The sequence below is a fragment of the Drosophila tropicalis genome, unplaced genomic scaffold, assembly GCF_018151085.1.
Source record: "Drosophila tropicalis isolate 14030-0801.00 unplaced genomic scaffold, ASM1815108v1 contig_593, whole genome shotgun sequence".
Taxonomy (NCBI): Eukaryota; Metazoa; Arthropoda; class Insecta; order Diptera; family Drosophilidae; genus Drosophila; species Drosophila tropicalis.
In genome coordinates, this window is record NW_027173070.1 from 18,323,531 (window position 1) to 18,346,031 (window position 22,501).

A 22,501-nucleotide genomic window follows, 5' to 3' on the forward strand; every position below is an offset into this window, starting at 1 on the left:
GAATCCAAACTAGTATGACCACTCTAACTCACCTTTTGATCTGGATTTGCAGAAGCTGCATCTGTCATGGCCACCAAAGAGATGGCCACATTCACCTTGGAGAAGTATGACACGGAAATGCATATAAATAAAAGTCCAATCTGTACATGTCGCACGCCGATTAGGGGTCCTAATAATCATTATTATTATTATTATTTAATACTTGTATTTAAGTCAGATAATCTTGGATCAAACACATCAATCTTTCTGGTTTTACCTTTGAGTGGAGCGTCACACATTTTGCCTGGTACGTCAATCGAGGCGTAATGAATTGGTTTTTTGGTTTTAAATCGTTCCCTGTATCGCCGATAAAAGTTCCATTCATATCTTATGCTGTGTTTTATTTTAAAAGGTAGGTACTTTTAATTAATGGCATTGAGTCGGTGGGTCGGTGGTGTTCCACAAGTTTCAGAAACATGTCAAACAAATAGAAAGATAAGCTAACCGATAATAGGAAAACGGAAAACATTTTGTTGTTGATTTACTAAAGTAAAATATTTATTATAAGAATTTCTATAGATTAACTATATATATGAACGTACAAATGTATACCTTAAATGTATGAAGGTCCGGCCCAGCCGTTAATAGTTTACTTAGATTATTACAATTACATTTAAGGTCAATGCTTTTATAATTCTCAACTGGTTTCAGTCTTTTCGATATTATTATCACTGGTTGTAGATGGATTTTGGCTGGCCTCTATGGCTTTGGCTTGCTGGCCTTCCTCTTGCAATTTTGTTGCTTGAGTCGTATCTAAGAAATCAGCAGCATCCCAAGGTTGATTCGTCATTTGACCAAAGATAATATAAATCAAATTGCCCACAAAGAAAACCACAGCTGAGATTATGAACACAATTTGCCATTGAACACGATCATGCTGAAATCAAAAAGAAAATTAGTTAAGCCTTCCACATATGAAGAGAGAGAGTTTTATGTTTTACATTATCTTTCACTATGATGCCCACCAATAGAGGCGTTAAAATGGGTATCACATTCGAGGCAGTATTGACTATGCCCATCAGAATACCCGCATGATTTGGGGATAGATCTATAGTATTGATGGTACTGCCAATTGTGGAGCCAGCATTAATGCCCACATCGGCACACATCAAGACAATAGCCAATGTCTTTTGATTGCTGTCCAGGAAACCAATGCCAATCAAGGCAAAGGCAGGAATCCACAAAGCCAAAGTGTTGACTGTCTTACGTATGCCGGTCAGAGTCATAATTTTACGAGTCAACAAAATGTCACAAACAATTAAATATACAAATGCCATCACCCAAGAGGTGAGATAGGGTAGAGCCGAATAAATGGCATTACTTTTCATATCCATCAGCAAAACTCCATTCATATAGGCAGGCATTTCGGTTTGAAGGGTCGAATAGCCCCACGATTGACAGCATCTTACAATCATTAGAGCCCAAAACGGCACAGATGTCCAAATGGCACGCCATGGCACAGGAATTTGACTCTTTGCCTTAACCTCTTCTACCTTGCGATTCGAATTAATGGAAGTTTCAATATAATTGAGTTCCGCCTCGCTTATAAATTTGCATTCCCTTGGCGTATTGGCACCGAATATTAACCAGATAACACACCAAACTATTCCAAAGACACTGGATATATAGAAAATTCCTGGCCAGCCCATGCTAGAGGCAGCCAATTGGCCACTGACAAACATGGCCATCAAAGTGCCGCAATCAATGCCCGTATTGGCCAAGGCTCCCAAACGATTGCGCTCATTCACCGGACACCAATTAGCCAGATGGGCATGTATGCAGGGGAAAAGTAATCCCTGGAATAATCCCTGACACACACGAATCACACAATATGCCTCCCAGCCGCCCCAGGATACACACACTGGGGGTAGTAGGATCAACAAAGCCGATCCAATGGTCGATATAAACATGGTAATCCTTGCTCCATAACGCCGACATAGCCAACCTCCAAGAAATTGAGTCATTATATAACCCCAAAAGAAACTGGATAATATATAAGAACGTTCCATTTCATTCCAATCGTATTCCTGGAAACAAACAAATAATTTACTTTGATTTAATTTTTCAAATATTCTATAGACTTACTGGAAAATCAGGATTCGTATTCTCCGAATCAGTCATGGCCACAACTGCCACGCCGGCATTGAATTTGGCCATATAATTGCATACAATGGATAGGAAGAGCAAAAAGGCTTGCACATGCCTTTGGCCTAACGCGGGTCCTGCAAAAGGAGAAACAAAAAAAAAAAAACATTTAATTTGGTTTTTTGTTTTCATGGGGAAAACCTCTTCAAATAATCTACTTTAGACTGGTTTCTTATTCATAATTGTGTCTAATTTTAATCGCTTAATAAATCTTTATTCAATCGAATTTGAAAGCGATTTCCGTTGGTTCCCGATTATCAAGAATTACTTTGCAATTCATTCACTCAAATGTTAAAGCGATAATGCGCGATTATACAATAAATTAAATCAAAGCTCTAATTTGTTTATTTATAGCTCATTAATTGTTGTTTCCAAAAGTCATGATCACAATAAGCAATATTTATAAATTGATGACAAATATTTAAAAGAAGGAAAATCCGATTAGTTAAATGTATTTCATGGATATTGGTTTTAGTTACTGCATCTTAAGACAGTTCGTAATCCTTTTACGAAAAATTAATAAGAATAATAAGATATATAAATATTTATTATATAAAGCTAATAATTCCAATCATATAAAGACTTAATAAATTCATAAATTCATCGAAATTTTGCTGCCAAAGAATAATAATTTTATTTGGAGCATGTGACTTTGTGTGATTCGGTTTTTTTTTTTTTTATGGATGTACTTCAATTGTGAAGACTGTTTTATCACAAGTACCTACATACATACTTTGATAGCATTTGAACATCAAATATATATGTATATATATATTTTATAGGTGTTTCAGCCTATAAGGTAAAAGATTGAACCTGATAGAACTAACTTACCATCTAAAAGCTAATTTATCTATAAGGACTTTTCTTTTATTAAAATATAAAAATGATATATACAAAAATCTTTTTGAAATCATTTTCTGAGTTATTTTTGACATAATCTTCTATATTCATTTAGTGATTAATCAACATCATATAACTATATCGAAAAAAATTTTGCTATAAAAACGACAAAAAGGTGTTCTCCCTTTAATGGCTTATATTTATGTGTAATTAGTTTACCTGTTGCTTAACTTATCAATAAATTGTATACTAAGACTGTGCTCTATGTTGTTTGTGACAACATTTTTTAGAGACGTTGAATTTTAACTTAAACTTTGATATATTTCTACATAACTCGCCATGCTTTTTCGCATACATAATAGAATTTTTCCTATCCTTTATGCTAAAATGCCTAACATTTAGATTTCAACGTAACAATGATAAAAACGAAAAATATCAAAGAAGTTAAATTCGGCTATGCCGAAGTTTATATACCCTTGCAGTCCTTGACAATAATAATTTCACATGTTCAAAATTTGTTTTCTGCAACTCAATTCATTAATATACAAACAAAACAATTTTACTCTTCATACTATGTACAATTTGTTCTTCTTCTTCCCTCATTCCCTAAGCAAAGCAACGCACGCATACACATACAGTTTATGTAGCGTTGCGTCTGTGTGAGTATGCATGTGCTCTGTTGATTTGATGATGACGTAGTAGGCAGCAAGCAGAGCTGCCGGCAGCGATTGAGCCGATTTATATAGACTGTAACTTGTGTTCTATTTATCCGATCAGGGTCAAATTTTGGGATCTGAGATTTTATATCAAATTCTATTATATTGGTAAATTTCATGGGGATACTCCAATTTTTGCAAAAATTTTTGTTCCAGAGCTATATGATATAGTAGTCCGATCCCAAAGATTTTCATACTTTATCTCACCCGGGTAAAAAAAAGCTCCCAAAAAAAATTTCATCCCGATAGCTCTTAAGATGGCTGAGTAAAACGCGTACGCACCGACGGACAGACGGACAGACGGACAGACGGACAGACGGACAGACGGACAGACGGACATGGCTATATCGACTTAGCTTCTCATGCTGATCAAGAATATATATACTTTATGGGGTCGGAAACGTCTCCTTCTGTGCGTTACAAACATCTGACCAATTTTATAATACCCTCTGCAAGGGTATAAAAAGTATGCCAAATAAAATGAGTCTCTATGACAGCTCCTCAGAAGAATCATAAGAATCACTGTAGAGCTTATGTAATGTCTTCACTGAACAATATATAAGCTTCTTTTTAAATTAAATCGATGATAATCTAAAATAATAGACAAATATCCATCGACTCATTTATCCATATTCATAAGTAGGACCAATTAAAATGCTTACTATCAATAAAGTAAACGTGGCAAAATCATAAACTGTGTGATTTTTCGATTCGTAGATATTTTCGTACTTTTTAAGACCTTTTGTCTTGGTAATGCTATGCCACAAAGATTCCGAACTCATAAACTTCATTTGATTTTCTTTAGAGTTTTTGTTTAACTTTAGTTACGCAATTCTATTAATATCCTTTTTGTTATCCACACCAAAACTAAACATTTTTGTAATATCCTTTTGTTATAGTTCACTTTGAGAGTTCTCAGGATATGTTTTAAGGAGGTTTACTAACCCTTATTGATTTCCGCTGTCATTTTAGTATTTTCAAATTGTTTGTTTTCGATTTCACACGAGTTTCGGTTTCAGCGATCAAACTTGGACTGCCTGACAACTTGCCTGACACTTACCCATTTGTAGTCCAACAACTCACCTAATGGACATGAAATCAGCGCACTTCAAAAACATCGATATCGATAATGGAAAAAAAAACACGAACATAATAATAAAATAAAAGCGGACGCAGTGATTTAGTTGGGTTTAGCTCAGTCCGCACAAAATCACAGTTAAAACAAAGAGAGACCAAGCGATATGATACCCAGCTGTGAGAGAGACGAAGAGAGATATAGCCAGAGATAGAGAAAAAGACAGTCAGAATCATTTTGGTGTGTGTGTGTACGTCAAAGAAAGTGAAATTCAAATGATTGGCATAGTTTACAACGTCAGTGATGAAAAGGGAAAGACCCGTGCCCAGATGTCCAATTGTCTATTTGTCCAGATGTCAAGGCGACGTCATTGTTCTTCGCATGTCAAAGTCAATTGAAGCTCGGGAAGAACAACAACGTAATGGGGTTTAATCTTATCACTGGCTCGCTGGCTTGCCTGGCTCCCCAGTGTCTTATCATACAAAACACTATTATCATCACGCCTTGCACTTGTCTGCCTAAACGGCATGTCGTTGGCATGGCGCTCTCTAATCTCTACACTTCAGGATCACATCAAATGATACCACAAGGGAAAGTTGTCAATCGGATTCTCTTGAAACGGAACTTGTATTTAAATGACATCTGATTAGTTTCTATTTGCGTTTTGTTTTCATTTTTTTTTTTTTTTATTATTATTATTATTTTCAGTAAAAACTAAATGTATTCGGACTTTTGCTTAAAACTCAACGACTCTCCTCTTCTTCCTCCTGTAGACGTAATATATCCGCTTTATTAATGAAATAATAGCTAGGCTGTCGACCCTTTAGATCCTTGGCCGTACGTTTGGCTCCGTTTTGTATCAAAATTCGACTAACGCTCTCCAATGAATTTGTGCCCATGGCATAGTGTAAAACAGTGCGCTCCAGCTAAAAAAAAAGGAAACTTAAATTAATAAAATTAAAAATGAATTGTTTTCGGGTTCCACTAACATTATCGGTGATTTTTAAGGCCTCCGGGCAAAGTTTAACCAAATGTTGAACCATTTCCTCGGACTCTTTCAGAACGGCTATGTGCAAAGCAGTGCGACCTTTAAAAGGAACAGAAAATAGAAATTAATATTGTAAAATAATCTCTTTATTTATTTTCGATTGTGAGCTGTAAAGTAAATGCTTGATTGAGCTCAAGTTTTTATCAAATTTATCCACAAAAATGTAATGTCTGTCTATGTCGAGAAGTGTTTGGTGTTTATTTTGGTCAGAAGTGTTCAACGCGATCAGCATGACGAGCCGATTGTCTATTGTGTCTCAGCCTCAATCTACTGTAGAGCAAAACTACCAATGCTACAAATGAAAACCTTATTAATCGCACTAACTATCTGAATAGCTATCTATCCACTCTTTGATTAAGTGCATGGTCGAGATTCTAATGAAATTTACAAATTGTTTTATATGAACTTAAAAACGTGTCAAAAAAATTAAATTGATTCTTATGTAAAGTGGTTTTTCATCTCAGTAAACGACAGCAAACAAAAACAATGGTTTAAATATAGAAATTAATAGATATTACCCATGATTATGAAATGTATCATAGATATATCAATCATAAATTCTTTGTCATTTGTCTTACCATAATAGTTTTTGGTCTTGATGAACCACTTGGCATTTGTTACAGATGTCAATTCCTTGACTTTCTCCATATTATTATCTCTAATCATTTGATGAAGTTCCTCACGCGTTTCTTCTAGAGTACGTAATTTACCCAGAAATGTCACCAAATCATCATTGTGACGGGATAAAGCTACGTCCACTATAGACTTGCCCCTATCATCCTCCAAATCCAATATGTGATCATAACCCTGTAAAGCCAACTGCTCAAAGGTTTCCACATTGCCTAATAAAATGGAGAAGAAATTTACTTAAATTTGAAAACAAAATTAATTTTATTTATCTTACCTATAATAGCCTGAGCGACAACATATCGATCGATTTCTGCAGCATTATTCGGTTGATTAGCCTGCAGGGCCACATCTCGGGCTGTACGATATAGTTCATCTCGATAGGTTATATCTATGCGGGATTCCTCGATCAATGTAAAGAGTTGGCCACGCCGATGGCTACGGGCACAGGCGAAATGCAGCATACTCTGTCCATGCTCATCTCTTTCCTCCATATGCTGAGAGGTCAGTGTATCTTCGGCCTCTTGTTGCTCTGAGGATTCATCATCTAGTTCTATTATATCTGTATTTGCATTATTATTCGAGGTGAAGGCAGCTCGACTATTATTACTATTACTACGCGTACTATTGGCCAATTTGGCTGTCGAAGTGCTGGAATTGTTGCTACCAGAATGAACTTGAACTTCTGTAATGGGCTTACGTTCGCCCACAATTTGCTGAAGATAACCCGAAAGATAAGCCACTGGATCTTTCGGACGTTTTTGGGCAATTTCCGTAAGGGCTTTGATGAGTGGTTCAGCCAGGGCTAAGAGAGATAGAAAGTTTTAGTTATTTGTATTAGAGTTCTTAATAAATTTTCTTGTTTCAGAATGCAGAAGGGGCAACAGTTTATTTTATTTTTTCTGGATATCAAGTAAAAATTTTAAAGTTAAGATATATTTTTACTTGTATTTGCCCCAAACATAATTGGCGGCGGCCTTTGTCTTTTCTCGATCAGCTTTTTAAATTGCCTACTTTTAGGCTTTCTTAATCAATGAATCTCAAATACCAAGAATATTTTTAAGAAAGTTAATGTAAACACAATGATAACTAAACTAAAGTGATATTGACGAGTAAATAAATACACTTTTACTAAATTTACTTTTGCCCATCTGCTAATTTGAAAAGTATTGACATAAACTTACAATCGGCGAGATATTTGCCTTGTTCGGTCTTGAAGATGGGATTCGCTTGCAGATTGCTCATGGGTTGTGATGATTTTGGACCTGGGAATTAAATCCAGAGAGGAATAGAGGTTTAGTCAATCGAATGCTAACGATGAAACCCCACAAATGGAACACATTCAAAGCAGGTAAACGTAATTCACATGAGAGATGCTCGAAATGAAAACTTGAAATAAAAATTAAAACTAGGCAAATAATATTAAAAACTTTGGCTTTGCCATCATCACAACAGGACACAACTAGGAATAGTTATTTAGTTTCTTTTTTCTTTGTTTTTTTATTGGTACTATGTGTAACTGAAAGGATATAACAGAAACTTACGATTACGAGAGAAACACGGTTTTGATATTGGCGGTGCGGCGTATGTAGAAACGTAGAAGCTCAGCATAAGCAGGAATAGAGGAGAAGGTCTACGGCTACAAGTATATTAGTGTATCATTCGTTGGATAAGATTTGGTAGGTTTTTGTTTTTTTGATTTTTGGTGCTGTAGATATAAGCATATATATACAAATTTGATGATGGAATATGGGTGGATGGTGGATCATTAGTTTCGATCGACAATACTGTTTTTCTTGCGTCGAAATATTTTCACCAACATGGTGGCAATATGTTTGGAATTTGTCAACGACATGTCCTTCTCCAAAGATAAAATATTGGTGACAGCTGTACAATAGTCCTGGAATAAGACATATTCCACAATGCCCATGCTCTGCATATTGATAAGACGCACAGTGAGCTTTGAGAGACGATTCGTGACCATACTAAGGCCACGCACTGAGCATAAATGACGCAGATTATCCAATTCCTTCATCAAATTGGGCAATTTCACTATGGTTGTCATTTTCAGACCCGTACCCAAGAAGGCTGGACGTGATTGCAGATAGCCAAGTAAGTAGCTCTCCTTGAAATGCAATTGCGTTTCCAGATAGGAGACAGCTCGTCCAACTCGTGTATATGCCGCACCCATATCGGCTGGATCTTTGCTACTTGTCGATGAAATCACACGTAAATGCTCCTGACAATTCAACCATAAAGCCAAATTGTGAGCCGAACTGACATAAACACCTCGCCCATACGGCCACAGGGCCCCGTTGAATGCTGTGGACTCTGCCGCTTGAACCAGATCTTTGGTATCCAACAGTGATATCATTAGACCCAAATTAGTCAACATATTGGCCACCTCAGAGTCAGGCTCCAATAACTCGGTGAGTGTATAATAGTTTCCCGATTCCGTCTCACCAATGGCGTCTGCGAAATTCGCTGTAAATATTTTTCCCATCATCATGCGTTCGGCTTGTTCAATTTGACCAATGGTCAGATTCAACGGCAATTCCAATTGATCCAAATTACGTGAAGCCTCCACTATACACCTGGTGACCAGCAGCGACTCATCGTCATAGACAAAGGCTGCTGTATTTAAACGTTCACCATTATCCATGGGAAAGTATGCCAAACGAGGATGTGGCTTAAAGTCGGCATCAATATTCAGGCAATGCATATCTTTGAGTAGGGGCACTAGAAACTCCTGAAATACCACAAAGACATCAAAATCCGGTGCGATGATGCCACAATTGATGTCCTCTTCAAGATGGCGAGCTTTCGATGTCTTCCGCATGGCTGGCCACAAGACATCAAAGAGATTGTGATCCAAGCGTGTTTGCCTTCGCTTGATTTTCTCATAGACGGCACGTTTAAGGAAACGGCTTAGATAGCTCGTAACCGATAGCTGTAAGGACGATGCACTCAGGGGTTTCCGATGCGATAAGGCTGAGGCCGTAGTGCCGCTTAGCAGTTTGCCCGACTCGGCAATGACACTAAAACAGCGTTCCAAAGTTCGCGAAATTTCTCCATCCTGCAGCTCACGACGTGCGCTATGCAAATCATCGGGAACTGAGCGAACCAAATTGTGGAATTTTTGTTCAATTTTTGATGATTATCAATCACAAGAATATATATACAATATATATAGAGACACATTACACACAGAGACACACACACACACACACAACGAGGCACAAAAGTTATTAAGAATTTTGGGCGGGTGCAAGTGCAATGCGGGGTTTAGGGAGGCAAGAAGCTTATCTTACAATTAGTGCAAGTTGCTAAATAATTTCACGACACATACCAAATATATCATCAATATTGTGAATTATTTCATTAAAGAATTCTCGATTTGCCGCCATTATTTAATAGCTATTATTTTATCCGCTCTACAGTTGTCACTAGCTTGTTTCATAAAATAATACTGGACTGGTAAAGGCCAAGTAACGTACAGTCGTCCTGAACGAAATTACGCATGAACATGGATTGAGGCAGTAAACAGTGAACAATGAGCGATGGTGTGTGTGTGTGTGTGTGTGAGTGTGTGTCAAGTTAGTGTGTGACTGTGAAGGACGTGCGGCAGGCGACTGAAAATCGATGACTGAGAACGAAATGGACGAAGGCCATAAGGGTAACCAGTCCAGTGCGGAAGTTCGAGTTAGTAAACGAATAGATTTTAATTATTTCTACTTGGGTTGGAGGGTGGTCTGAAATGTTTGGGTTGGTGAGTTGATTGCTTGAGTGTAGTGTGAGTGTCTGTGTGTGTTGAGTGTGTGAAACTAAAGTCAGACAAAAAGCAAGGCAATAAGAAGTGAGTCAATGAGTGGTGAGTGGGGCAGATAAACAAAATACACTCAAACAGAAAACAAAAAGGGAGACTCAAAGAAATTCGTCCCAAAAAAAGAAAGGCTTCCAAAATTTGAACTTCTTAACTTAATTTATGGAAATATTTGGACGTCAATGAATTATCATTTAATATATTTAAATAGTTATTCTTTATATTTATAAATCTTTAATCAAGTGTCTTAACTTTCAGGACGAATTTCAAGGAATTGATAGTAGTTTTTATTAATCTAAAAGTGTGTTTGTAATTTTGTAGAGTGTACATAAAGCCCCCATACCTTGATCACTGAGCAACTGGTTCTCAAGTTCTTCGGCCCCGAAAACATTGAGCAATTCGGTGTAGGTGAGTATATCTTTCGATTTGTCCATATCCAAATAAAACTCGGCCGTATGACCCAGCTGCGTGTAATTTTTTATTGAATTTTAAATGCAAGTTTTAGTAACTAATTCCCTACAATAGTTATTTTGTTCTGTTTTTGAGGTAATTTCATATTTATGGCATATTGATTTGAGAGCCTTGCAGCTCTGACATTTGAAAGTCAAGCCAGGTGTTGGCCTTCTCAGCAAGTTTAAAAAGAAAAAAAACCCAAAAAAAAAAACAACTTCACCTAATTTTTTTTGGTCTTACCTTATCCAGCTCTTTGGGATTGGCCCCCAATTGTATTAGCATATTATAAAAATGACCATTATCCTTAATTGTGGCAGCATAATGAAGGGGCGTACGTCCATCATTATCGGTTACGGCCATGGTCTCCGGAAAACGAGAGGCCAAATATCGTACAATATCTTGTTCGAGTGAGTGAGGAGGGAGAATGAAAAATTATACAAATATGAACTCAAATGCACATAAATAATAATAAAAATGGGCAGAGGTAAGGAGAACTGGCTCTAACCTGTGTGTCCAAAGAGCACGGCCACATGCAAGGGTGTCGAACCGTTTGGTGATATATCGTCCTTAGCTATGGCAAACTTCCGCCGATCCAGAGCCTGCTGCAATGCCAATAAACTGCCATCACGTGCCGCATCATGCACGCGATGGATTTTCTCCCTGCCGAAAACCAAAAAGAAAATTATAGAAAAATTAAACCAGGCGTATGCATAATTAGTAGGCCAAAACCAGGAAATGCAATCGTAAAAGCTACAAATCAAACATTTTTCCCAAATCAGCGTACATAAAGGTTGAAAGTTTATGTTTGGCCTTACGGCTTGAAAAGACCATAAAAATTTTTACCATAGGCTTGGTTATACGATATGATGACAGAAGTTTACTTTTACCCAGGAGGTTCTCGGCCTAACTTCTTTCATTCAAAACTAACCCTACATTGAAGTGAGATGATTGAGTTTGAGTTTCTTTAGTTTATTAGTTTTCCTTTGAGCTTTTCCTTATACCTATGACTATCTATAAAGTAAAGAACTAGTAATTACCGCGAATTCTTATGTTCTTGCTTATGATGAAGTTTTTGCTGTTTTTTTTGAATAGAATAGAATATAAATTTCTTTAAGAAAGTTTGTTTATTAGAACATTCGTTACGAAAAAGGTTGATAATTTGAATATTAGGGTTGAAAAGCGGATAAACAGATTTAAATATTTACACTGCAGCCATCTATGAGGTAAATAACAAAGGATAAATAACTTTAGTAGAGGAGGAGAAAATTATGACCAGATTACAGAGTGTGGGAGGTTGTAAACACCTCATGGAATCCCAAAAGGATACTGTTTCGATACTGTGAATTTGAGTGGCTCTAAAACCCAATCGAATCCAAATTTTTAACAAAAATCTATGAATATTATATAAAACGAACAACAAAAACTTGTTTTTAATATCCTCTCTTTAGCTCGAACAATCCAGAAAAAACTGAAAAATGAGCATGTATCCACTTTTGCTTGTAAATATAACAAAACTTATAGATTAAGGAATTTTTTTAATACTGCTCCAAAAGCCTTTGCCTTTAGTCACGCTATTATTGCTCCTGGGCATACTCTCCACCAATTTTTCTATCAATCAGTGTGATAGAGTGCACCATGGAGCACAATTCCGCTTGGACTCGACTCCAAAGCTCGCCCATTGTCCTGAGCGGATTATCGTGACGCGACAGTTGCTTCTTTAGCAGAGCCCATGATTTTCGATCGGATTTAGATTTGGGCTTTGAGCCGGCCACTGCATCTTCAGAAAACCTTCGAGCCATTCCTTTACAATTTTTGTAGTTAGTAGAATATTGATTTGGAGCTAAAGGGATAGCGGAATGTCTTGATCGTCTTTATGGTACCAATAAGTTAACATAAGTCTATTTTGCCATTTAAAGAAACTTACACAACTCAGTAATTGTAGTAATTTCTTTACAAATTTTTTATGGCGTTCAAACCCCCCGACTTCCTCTTCGGTTCCACCTATGACCTTATCTGAATGTTATCTATTATAAATATCAATTCTTTTTTCTTGGTTAATAGATGCCATATAAATATTATTTACGACTTAGTGAGGCAGACATTCTAAACCCAAAAACTTTCTATTCCAAAAGTAAACCAATGTGTTAAAATTATGTTTTTGAAAAGTTACAATAAAATATAGAAAAAAAGGAAAACTTTTTTCTTACCATATAGCTAGGCACATTATTTAGAAACGCTTGAATATCTGGATCCTTGGACTTTTGCCCCAGTAAACGTGAACCTTCGCCATTCAGGACAATCTCGGCCAATTGTTCGAGGTCACCCGCTTCTACAATCTGTTGCATGGGCAAGTCCTAAGAAGAGAAATAGGTAACAAATTAATTTAAAAGTTTTTTGCAAGTTTGCCATGGTGCTCAGGTAAAAGCCAGGTGAAATAATAAAAAATATAAAATCGAAATACAGCCATTGAAAGCTATTTAAAAGAAAGCCAACTAGTTGGTGATGTAGCGCAACTTAGAGAGGGAAGCCAAGTGCTTTAGGATAATATTTATTAGCAACTAAGCTAGAGATAGAGTTGGAAAATTCTTAGCATCGTATACTTCATCATCAACTTGATAAGCTGCAGTTTGTGACTGAACTGTAAAATCCTCAGAGGCTCCTTGCACAAAACCCTCAATGGCCAGTGATGAGGTAAGCGATTCATTGCCATCATCTTCTGGCTCCTTGGCATCTTCCTGATTGGGCTCCTGGACTTGTTGCTCCACTTGTGGCTCGATTTGGGGTTCTGTCTCCTCCAGTTTACCATTTTGTTTGGCAGTTGTTATGACATCCTAGATGAATTATTTTGAAGAGGAGTTTTTGTTTTTTTCTGGTTTTACATTTCAGTTTTTAACAATTTCATTTTTGGCTAAGTGCTGGCCACAACTAACGATACATATACATACAGTGCATACTACTTGTATGCAGACAAGAGTGCCAACAACATGAACAACAATAAAGTGTAATAAAATTATATTTATATATCTCACTAAAATAAAAATAAAAAAAACTTTTGTTTATTACAGTTTTAGATTAGTTCTCGATGCCTAGAAGGTGGGCCACCTTATGCAAATTTCGATCATAAATCAGTTTTAAGGCACTGCAGTTAAATAGAAAATAATAAAATAACTATACGAGACCCTTAAAAATAGGAGAATATCTCGTTTACATCGTTATAGTAGCTATATCTAATGCCTGCAACTGTTTTTTCTACTCCTTTGCCGTTTGCATGCTCCGTTGCCATTTGGATACAGTGACAGGTCCTCCCCCCACTCCCCGTCTTGGAGAAGTCACTCTCTTTCTAAACCTTAGTCCACCCACATATATGTCAGAAGTGTTCCCCCTGGCGAATGAAAGTGAAATTTCTGCTGCACATTTCCTCCCCCCTCTCCTTTTTATTATTATAAAGTCAGTCGTCTATCTAGAAGTAAACAGCTGCTGATTTTTGCCAATCGATATGCATGTGGTGCAAAAACAAAACCAAAAATGGGGGCGTACTTTGGCATTGATTTGAATCTAAGAATAAAAAAAAAAAAAAAAAAATCACAATATATGGAAAATAACAAACATGAAAAGAGGCACACAGAGAATTAGTTGTTGTCTTTTTTGTATAGTGCAATTTTTGAACAAAAGACACAGGTTGCAAATAATTTATTGAAAGGTTAAATTTGTTAATTGTATTTCCATTTTAGAAGGGAACTTAACACTTGCATCTTATAAAATATATTGGCTATATATAGAAATATATATAGAAGTAGGTACAATAGAATGATTATTTAGGTAAAGCTGCAGTTAGTTTTATTTTTTTAGTTGTTTGCTTTGCTTTCTTTTTGCTTTTTTTTTTGTTGTTTCAAAACGTGATGAAATTTTTTAATCATTTTACAAGTCACATTGGGTTAGAAACGCCACATTAAAGTACAGAAAATGAAATATCAATCAAAAATTTGCATTGAGAGAAATAAACACTACAATAAAACACACTTCTTGTAGAATGGATAGAGAGAGAGAGAGATAGAGAGACACAGGTAGATTGGGAGAGAGAGATACAGAGACACAGAAGGTATTTGTGGGCGGGGTGATAGGACGGGTTCACAAAGTTTAGAGTACGCCAATGTGTACCTCATCATCATCATCATTATCATCAACGGTCTCTGCAGGAGGCTCAGCTAAAGCATTATCATCTTCATTTTCAGCAGGAACAGCCACTTCATCATTCACTTTGTCATCATCTCCATTATTTTGCCTATCATCAATCTCAGATTCTTCATTCTTAGCCTCTTCTTCATTGTCATCAGTCTTTTCGTTCAGATCTTGTTCATCCTCCTGCTTCTCCTCCTTCTGCTCCTCTTCTGGCTGTATTTCAAGCTGATCTTCATCTTGCTGTTTCTGATCTGCTGCTTCAACTTCCTCCTTCTCATTCCCATTTTCTTCTGTTGTTTGGCTTACATCTCTCGCCACATTCTGTAAAAGTAAACAATTGTCGGGAACTGATTTGCTTTCCACAACCAAATAAAATATACAAAAAAATATATATTTATATACAAATTTATCTACAACTCATCTTTACCAGTCAATACTATTATTCTTGTATGTACAATAAGCTTAGTGTTTCTATTGGTCTAAAGAAAACAACAAAAAAAGCTTTTGTTTAAACAATGGCTTACTTTCACACACACAACAACACACACAGAGCGAGTAAAAGGACATCAGAAGTACAAAAAATATGACAGCAAAAGCTTTCAAGTGCTCAAAAATATTTCAAACTAAAAATCGAACTACCCAAAAACAAATGGTCTATATCTATTTTAGTTAGAACCAACTAACCTCCACATCTTCACTCTCTTCTGATTCCTGACCATTCTGATCAAATGTGGCTGGGGTTTCGGGACGTCGTTTAATGGCATCCCCATTGTCATTGCCATGGCCATTCTCTTGGCCGTTCTCCTCCACCTTGGATAGGTCATCGTCTTCCAATTCATCATTGGCACTTAGACTAGTCAAAATGCAAAAAACCGAAAGGAAAACAAAAAACAAAATAAAGAAACAAAATCCAAGCCAAAAAGCCAGCCAAAAGAATCAAAACTCTTCCCACTTGTTCACTTGCCTCCTGTCACATGTTATCACTTTACTTACCCCTCAATGGTATCCAATTCTGAAGTATTCTCTAGACTATCATCTAAAGATTTGCGACCATTCTGTTGGGTAGAGGCGATTTTCGAAATCGCTTTCTATATGGAAAAAAATGTACCATAAAACATCATCAGGAATGTTTTTCTATACCACCGACCTTGCCAATTTCTTGGGATGTACTGTGATCACCACCAGCACCAGCACCACCGTTCTCGCCATCGTTCAAGGCCTCCCAGTCGGTAACGCTATCGGGCGAAACACGTGGAGCTTCCGGCACATAGACCAAAAAGGCACGCTCAATTTCATGAGGCTTATGACGATAATACGAAGGTGTCTTCATTTTCTGTAATAAATTCAAGCCAATTTTAATTACTTTACCACCCAACTCCCACTCTGCCCCACTCACATAATCCAAGGCCTCTTCGTCACAACCCGCCTGGGTGAGGAGCGTATAACAGCGCATATTATTTTTGGCACTCGCAGCCCAATGTAGCGGTGTTTTGCCTGTTATGTCTATCTCATGGGCACCCTCTGGCCAGATGCCAATTAGATATTCCAATATCTTGGTGTGACCCAAACCGGCTGCCTTATGAATAACGTTCAAACCATTGCCATCTTTGCAAGTGACCAAAGCAGCGGGTACTGGTGGCTCTAATTGTACTTGCAGGGTCTCTAGATTATTATCTATAACAGCCTGATGCAAATCCTTAATGGCATTCTATCAAAAGAGAAAAACTTATATTATCTATGGATATAGGGGGAAACTAGGGTGGGGGCTTACCATAACGTGGGGTACTGCGGCCAAAAAACGCTTGACACGCCCATTGTTGCTAGCCTGTTGGCATAGGCGATGTCCTTGGCCCGCCCACAGAATGCGAGTCAATTTGCCAATCTCCTTTTCGTGCATCCAGATACGTATAGTTGATAATTTCACCGAGAAATCTATTAGCCGCAAAAGGCGAAAATTGGAAATTGAAAAAATGCATAGCCCAAAAATAAATTATATTTATATGATCTATGACACTTTTCCTTATACCCTAACCAATAGTTGTGGGTGGAAAGAATTTTTTATATTTACATATATTTTTATATGAAATAGTTGGTAGAACTTATATTATATCGATTACAATCTAACTAAGAGTATTAAGAATTGATATTATATACTTAAAACTATAATTTAAATTTAAGAACATTTGTTATATTCTATTTATATCTAAGTATTAATCTAAACACCAAATGAAATTTATATATCAAATATTATTATTTGGAACGTTGGAACTAGATATATTTCATACGCCATGTTGGTAAATCCCCATGCAAAATTAACGCTAAAGTATGTCCTTTCCATTGGACATTTGGAATAATATTGAACATTTAAAGAAATTGCTGATTTCAGGATCTTTTATGATGATTATAAAGTTTTACATTTTATAGCAGTCGATTCGACTATTTATATTCTTTGATTGATATCATGAAATTAAATATGATGCAACTTTCTTAATTGAAAACAGAATGTTGAATAGGTAAAAATTAATGAAAATTTTCACACTCAAATATGATGAATCAGCTGATTGAAGGAATATCTTAAAGCAAACTAATGGAATAAAAACTAATAACTTAAAATCATTTATTGATAGATAAGCTTACAAAGTTGAAAGCTTTTCACTTCTGCTGCCTCTCGACTAGTGGAAATTTCAGTTCAATAGCCTAATAAAATATTCCATATACCCCAAACTCTTGCAAAGAGTAAACAATTCTTTTGTTTTCTTAGTGGGAGGAACATGTCTAAAAACGATGTACGAACGGTTCGTGTTGGCATGCAATTTGCCAAAAAAAAAAAATGATGAGAAACAAAAACTAAATTAAAAAGGTAAAATTGCAATAAATGTTTGACTTTTCAGTTACATTAAAGTGGCATTAAAAGAAACGAAAAAGAGGGTGAAACTTGAGACAATTTCCGTTTTACGTTTCCCCTTTTTTTGCGAATTTTCGCAACTTGAAAAATACGCAAAAGTTTCTTTCAAGGCTGAAAACCTTAAATTGAATCCACTCACACACGTGGCTTAATGTGAATCATTGATAAAGGAAAAGCGCAGCTGGAAATGTTACTTTCCCACAATTAAAAGTCAACTATAACTATACTATGAACATGAATGTATATATGTATGTATGTATATAGATTAAAGGCTGGACTTACCATCATTGTCACGCCGCTTGCGTCCATTTTGATTCATTGGCATTACTGCAGATGAAATAGTCATTTTGTTCAGAAAAAGTGTTCAAGTCGAGTTAGAAAATAAATATATATGTATGTATACGATATGGGTTTCGAAAAATATTGTACTAACTTTGAAACCTATGCCTACTCAGTTGGCCTTCCTGTTAGTTGGGGATAGTTAGCTCTGTGAGTGTGTGTTTATTTTTTAACGTCTGCCAAGTTTGAGTTACGTTGGCTAACTAAAATTCTACGAAAGGTGTTGAATTTAGGACAGCTCAATTCACTTGTTTCTGTTGTGGTCAAACAGGAAAATAAAATGCAAATGGTGGGGAGAGGATGGAGCAACCGTCTGATGATGAAGGATTGGAGGGCGCAACAAAACAGTAAAAAAAATGGCTAGGGATAATTGCGTCCTGTTCGCGCGCTCTTCCTTCGCTGAGGCATGAATAAATAACACAACTGGCAGGTCACGTATTTATATACGTATATCGCCAACATACATATATATTTATGTATGTGTGTGTGTGTGTGTGTGTGTTATGTAAGTAAGTGGAATAAACATTTTCATTAGAGCAGATATAGGTGGCCAGAAATATGGTTCTCGTAGGCGACGCAACCGTACTTTCTTTAAGAAATTACTTCGGCATGTTTTCATAGCCTACTTATTTGGTGCATGAAATTCGTTAAAAATTAAGTAAGCAAATGTGGGTTATTCCTTGTGTTCGATTTACCGCTGTCAACCAATTAGACATTCTATGACATAGTTAAGATTTTATTAGTTCAAATGTATTCTACTTTTACTATATATGCCAAGGCCATTTGGGAACTTTAAAAAAAAAAAATACCTCACACTATTATAATCAGAAATTTTGTGAATATTTTAGAAAACTTTAGACCTTTTCAAACTGTTTCTTAAAGTTTAAACTACATTGAAATGCATAAACAATTCTAAGTGAAATCAAAGAAGACTGGCATGAAATGCAATTAAAATTGCAAAAGGATGAAAAGGTCATCAATGTCTCGTCTAAAACCTATGGGTATTTTCCTTGCCTGAAAAATACCCCAAAGAGCCGAGGGACGGATAGTTTTTTTAATATCTTGAATTTTCAAAATAGAAGTAAATATCATCAAATGCAAAGTAAAACTCCCACTTGAATGTCTTAAGCATTTCTTCGTAAAGTTATTTTGTATTATTTCCTATGTTTAGATACTTTTTTACGTAGTTAAATATCTGCTATCAAAACTTATAGCCTTTTTTTTACTGCAGCAACAATCGATTAACATTTCTGAAGGGGGCAATATAAGAATCAAATTAAAATTCTGAGTACGACTCTAGTTAAACATCTATTCTGAACTATCAATTAATATAATTAAATGTCTTAATAGACACAATCAATCCTATTTATATTAATTTAAAGCGTAAGTCGTTTTGGTATTGAAAGCTGAACATTTTTTGAGGTAATTCTTTCACTAAGAGTAAACATGTTTCCAATCTTCCTAACTCTTCTTGAAAAATTAAAAATCTATCTATACAAGTTAATTCTTAACCTGGTCAACTCTTTCGTGATATTTTAAAATTTGGAGTATCAAAATAATTTAAAACTTGTGTTGTTTTTTTTGGTTTTTTTTAGTTCTTCAAAAAATTTTTAGTCTTTTTTCCTGTCTTCGAAAACGGTAAAATAAAATTCAACAATTCCTTGTGAAACGTTTTTCGAATAAATCTAAATTAATATAACCAAAAGGCTAACCAAATTGTGTGTTTCTCTTGAAGGTGACAAACAAAGCATTCTTTCTTTGTTAAGAACGACAAACGAAATTTTGTCTTGTCATTAACATTTACCCACATGTAAGACTATATGTCAAGGTTTCTATACAAGACATTCTATACATAGCTCACACTTAAGGAATATTTCCAGACGTTTTATTTAGTTAGCGACATGTAAATTAGTTTAGCTCACACACAACCATAAAAGTCAATTCGAAATTGCCACGGAAATGGCGCATTAGCATTTTGCCACTTAATAGCCTGTGAGATACTCCAACATCAACTTCAACTCCACCGCAACATACACTTACACACACACACACACTTCAGAGTTAAGCTGGTGGGAGACGAAAAACTTGTTGAGCTGATGACGACGAGGACAACACGCAATATGCAAATTTTTTGATGGCATGCTATTGGCCCTCCGCCATTCTTTCCGTCAACAATTAAGTTTAACATGATTATTCCTTTATGTTTGTATTATATGTGTAGGTAGTATATGTATTTATTATACTTTACTCACCTTTTGGTGGCGATGAATGGTAATAGAGTCCATGAAATCTTCTTCGTCGTTTGGGAGGCATTATTAATATGAATTGCGGTTATTTGCTTTATTTTTATGTTTTAAATGTGTATGGGACAGAAATTAAAGTCCACGGCTTCGTGCATCACTCCAGTCCGAGTGATTCACTTGAAACATTTCTCTATGGATGATGAAGCTTCTGGTTAGGCTGGTTAGGTTAGATCCGTTGCCTTTAACAGTTCAACAGTGTCTGACTTGGTTCGTGGTCAGTTGAAGTCCTTTTTAGGTGCGTGCTTGCATAGACAATCAGTTTGAAATGGGGACAACGCGGCAACCCCGGTCCCGTCGGTCGAAAGGGGGAGGTAGGGGTTAAAGAAGCATATGTGTGTTTATTTTAACTACAGTTTTATAGTTTCCTGTGGTCAGTTTTTTTTTTTGTATTTTTTTAATGCATTTAACTTGTTTCTTACGTCAAACAAAAACAAAAAAGAAACTATAGCATACTTATATGGGTCGCGCACTTAACTGACAAAAACAAACCAATTAGGAATATCCATTGAAATCGATTTTTGTATACTGTTTGAATCATTCAAGTTAGCATTTATGAACGGACCAACCTCAAGGTTCTTTCCCTTTTGTCTATTCTTTTTGGGGCACGTGCAAAAGTTTTCATTGAATGAAAAGGAAAAATATTTTACAACCCCAAAATGACTAATTGGTCCTCCATCCCAAAAAAAAGGATCAATTTAAGGCAATTGCGTGTAAGCAATTGACACAGTTTTGTAAGAAATAAAAGTAAATTAGTTAAAAATTTGACCCAAATTTGATGAGTCCCTTGGGGTAGGCAAAACGTATCATGATACCCTCTAAACCAGTAATATCATCAATGCCAATTAACTGTAATTGAAAATTCACACAAACACACGCGCATACACAACACACACACATAGAAGACACACATTTTGTGGTAAATTAACATATATGAATTATTCAAAAGTTGCATTCAAGTCGTTTTTCTTAGCCAAGTAGTGCATTGAACTTGACAATGGGTTTTGACCCTGTCTACGTCGAACAGTCATTTGCCGGTCAAGAGGCCCTTTGAGACTTATTTTTTTCCCCCATTCACAATGTTTAACTTCACTTTCAATGGCTTTAGCTTGAACTACACTTTTCACTTAAATTTGTTTTTATTCATTTACATACATTATTCTTCGATTTTTGTTTCGAGTTGGTTTGCTCGGCGCGCGCTTTCCTTTTCGACTGTGGCATATTCAGCCGTTTCGTAGGTGTTTTATCTAATTTTTTTCTACACGCATACACCCAAAACCTATTGCTCTCATACTCTCTCTCACTCTTGTACTAACTGGCTGACTATCTCTTTCTTTTGCTTAGCTCTGGCCTAATGGGTGAGTGAGAGTGAATGTTGTTACCCTTTTTTTTGTTTTTATATATCGAATATTGGTAATGGTTTTGCCATTGCTACAAGTATTGCTTGCATGCGAACACCCCAAAAAAAAAAAAAAAAAACAAAATTGAAGAAAAATGGAAACTCTGATGAGAAGTCATCGAGTGGGCTAAGCCTAACCTATACAGTACAAGTACATATATGATATATAGGTGAAGCGAAAGTAAACTAAACGTTGACCCTATAAAATATTTATATGTCAATCTATTTGGATAGAGAAACACTTTTCAACATTCGCAGAGACAGCTGCAGTTCTCCTATGACGTTTTATTTAATTGTCAGATATATTTCAATTTACTTTGAAACGAAAATTTCAATCAATTGTTAACGTTGCTATCTTTCTGAAGTCGTAGAACTTTTAGTAAATTAATTTAATCAAATGAAATTGTCTTCTAATGATAAGTTCATAATTCATTTAAGGGAAACATAATCATTTTCTGACATGGGAAATTCGCCAATATTGACTATAGAGGACCATCTACTATGGATTATATAAAATAAAGAATGAAAGATGTCCTTAATTTAATAATAATAGCTTTTTGAAATCTACTATGAAATTACTGTCCATACTATATAACTCCTTAAAAAAGGACAA

The 22,501-nt window shown here is 35.9% G+C and overlaps 2 protein-coding genes across 8 annotated transcripts; both read right to left on the reverse strand.

Annotated features, from left to right (window-relative positions):
- Positions 1–513: 513 nt before the first annotated feature.
- Positions 514–4,755, reverse strand: MFS1 (Major Facilitator Superfamily Transporter 1). Its single transcript, XM_068290551.1, has 4 exons — positions 4,686–4,755; positions 2,125–2,261; positions 981–2,066; positions 514–916 (listed from the first exon to the last, which is right to left on the reverse strand). Exons 1-4 carry the CDS (start codon positions 4,705–4,707, stop codon positions 677–679), a joined length of 1,485 nt encoding a protein of 494 aa, XP_068146652.1. The 5' UTR covers positions 4,708–4,755; the 3' UTR covers positions 514–676.
- Positions 4,756–5,495: 740 nt separating this feature from the next.
- On the reverse strand, positions 5,496–21,686 carry LOC137577599 (arginine kinase-like). 7 transcript variants are annotated; one of them, XM_068291107.1, is made up of 18 exons: positions 20,442–21,221; positions 18,133–18,177; positions 16,717–16,877; positions 16,342–16,653; positions 16,093–16,278; positions 15,939–16,033; positions 15,630–15,798; positions 14,925–15,266; positions 13,367–13,597; positions 12,973–13,120; positions 11,272–11,424; positions 11,007–11,164; positions 10,657–10,777; positions 7,675–7,755; positions 6,768–7,295; positions 6,442–6,705; positions 5,805–5,902; positions 5,511–5,741 (listed from the first exon to the last, which is right to left on the reverse strand). In XM_068291107.1, the coding sequence occupies exons 1-18, from the start codon at positions 20,500–20,502 to the stop codon at positions 5,559–5,561; spliced, it is 3,336 nt and encodes a 1,111-aa protein (XP_068147208.1). In that variant the 5' UTR covers positions 20,503–21,221; the 3' UTR covers positions 5,511–5,558. The 7 variants fall into 7 exon arrangements, with proteins under 7 accessions (XP_068147209.1, XP_068147208.1, XP_068147206.1 ...); XM_068291105.1 differs by lacking the exons at positions 5,511–5,741; positions 5,805–5,902; positions 6,442–6,705; positions 6,768–7,295; positions 7,675–7,755 and adding exons at positions 8,121–9,604; positions 21,645–21,686 and having other exon boundaries at positions 20,442–20,622; XM_068291106.1 differs by lacking the exons at positions 5,511–5,741; positions 5,805–5,902; positions 6,442–6,705; positions 6,768–7,295; positions 7,675–7,755 and adding an exon at positions 8,121–9,604 and having other exon boundaries at positions 13,406–13,597; positions 20,442–21,228.
- Between the last annotated feature and the right edge of the window lie 815 nt (positions 21,687–22,501).

What these genes read in the sequence shown, in the direction of transcription:
- MFS1 (XM_068290551.1), bottom strand. Translation starts at nt 4,707, where the DNA reads ATGACAGCGGAAATCAATAAGG. An exon ending in GACAGCGGAAATCAATAAGG is followed by an intron (nt 2,262 to 4,685) that starts GTTAGTAAACCT and finishes CTCCTTTTGCAG; the next exon opens with GACCCGCGTTAGGCCAAAGG. An exon ending in ATACGAATCCTGATTTTCCA is followed by an intron (nt 2,067 to 2,124) that starts GTAAGTCTATAG and finishes GTTTGTTTCCAG; the next exon opens with GAATACGATTGGAATGAAAT.
- LOC137577599 (XM_068291105.1), bottom strand. Translation starts at nt 20,502, where the DNA reads ATGCCTCCCAAACGACGAAGAAGATTTCATGGACTCTATTACCATTCA. An exon ending in CCGCAGTACCCCACGTTATG is followed by an intron (nt 16,654 to 16,716) that starts GTAAGCCCCCAC and finishes CTCTTTTGATAG; the next exon opens with AATGCCATTAAGGATTTGCA. An exon ending in GAATTGGATACCATTGAGGG is followed by an intron (nt 15,799 to 15,938) that starts GTAAGTAAAGTG and finishes CATTTTGACTAG; the next exon opens with TCTAAGTGCCAATGATGAAT.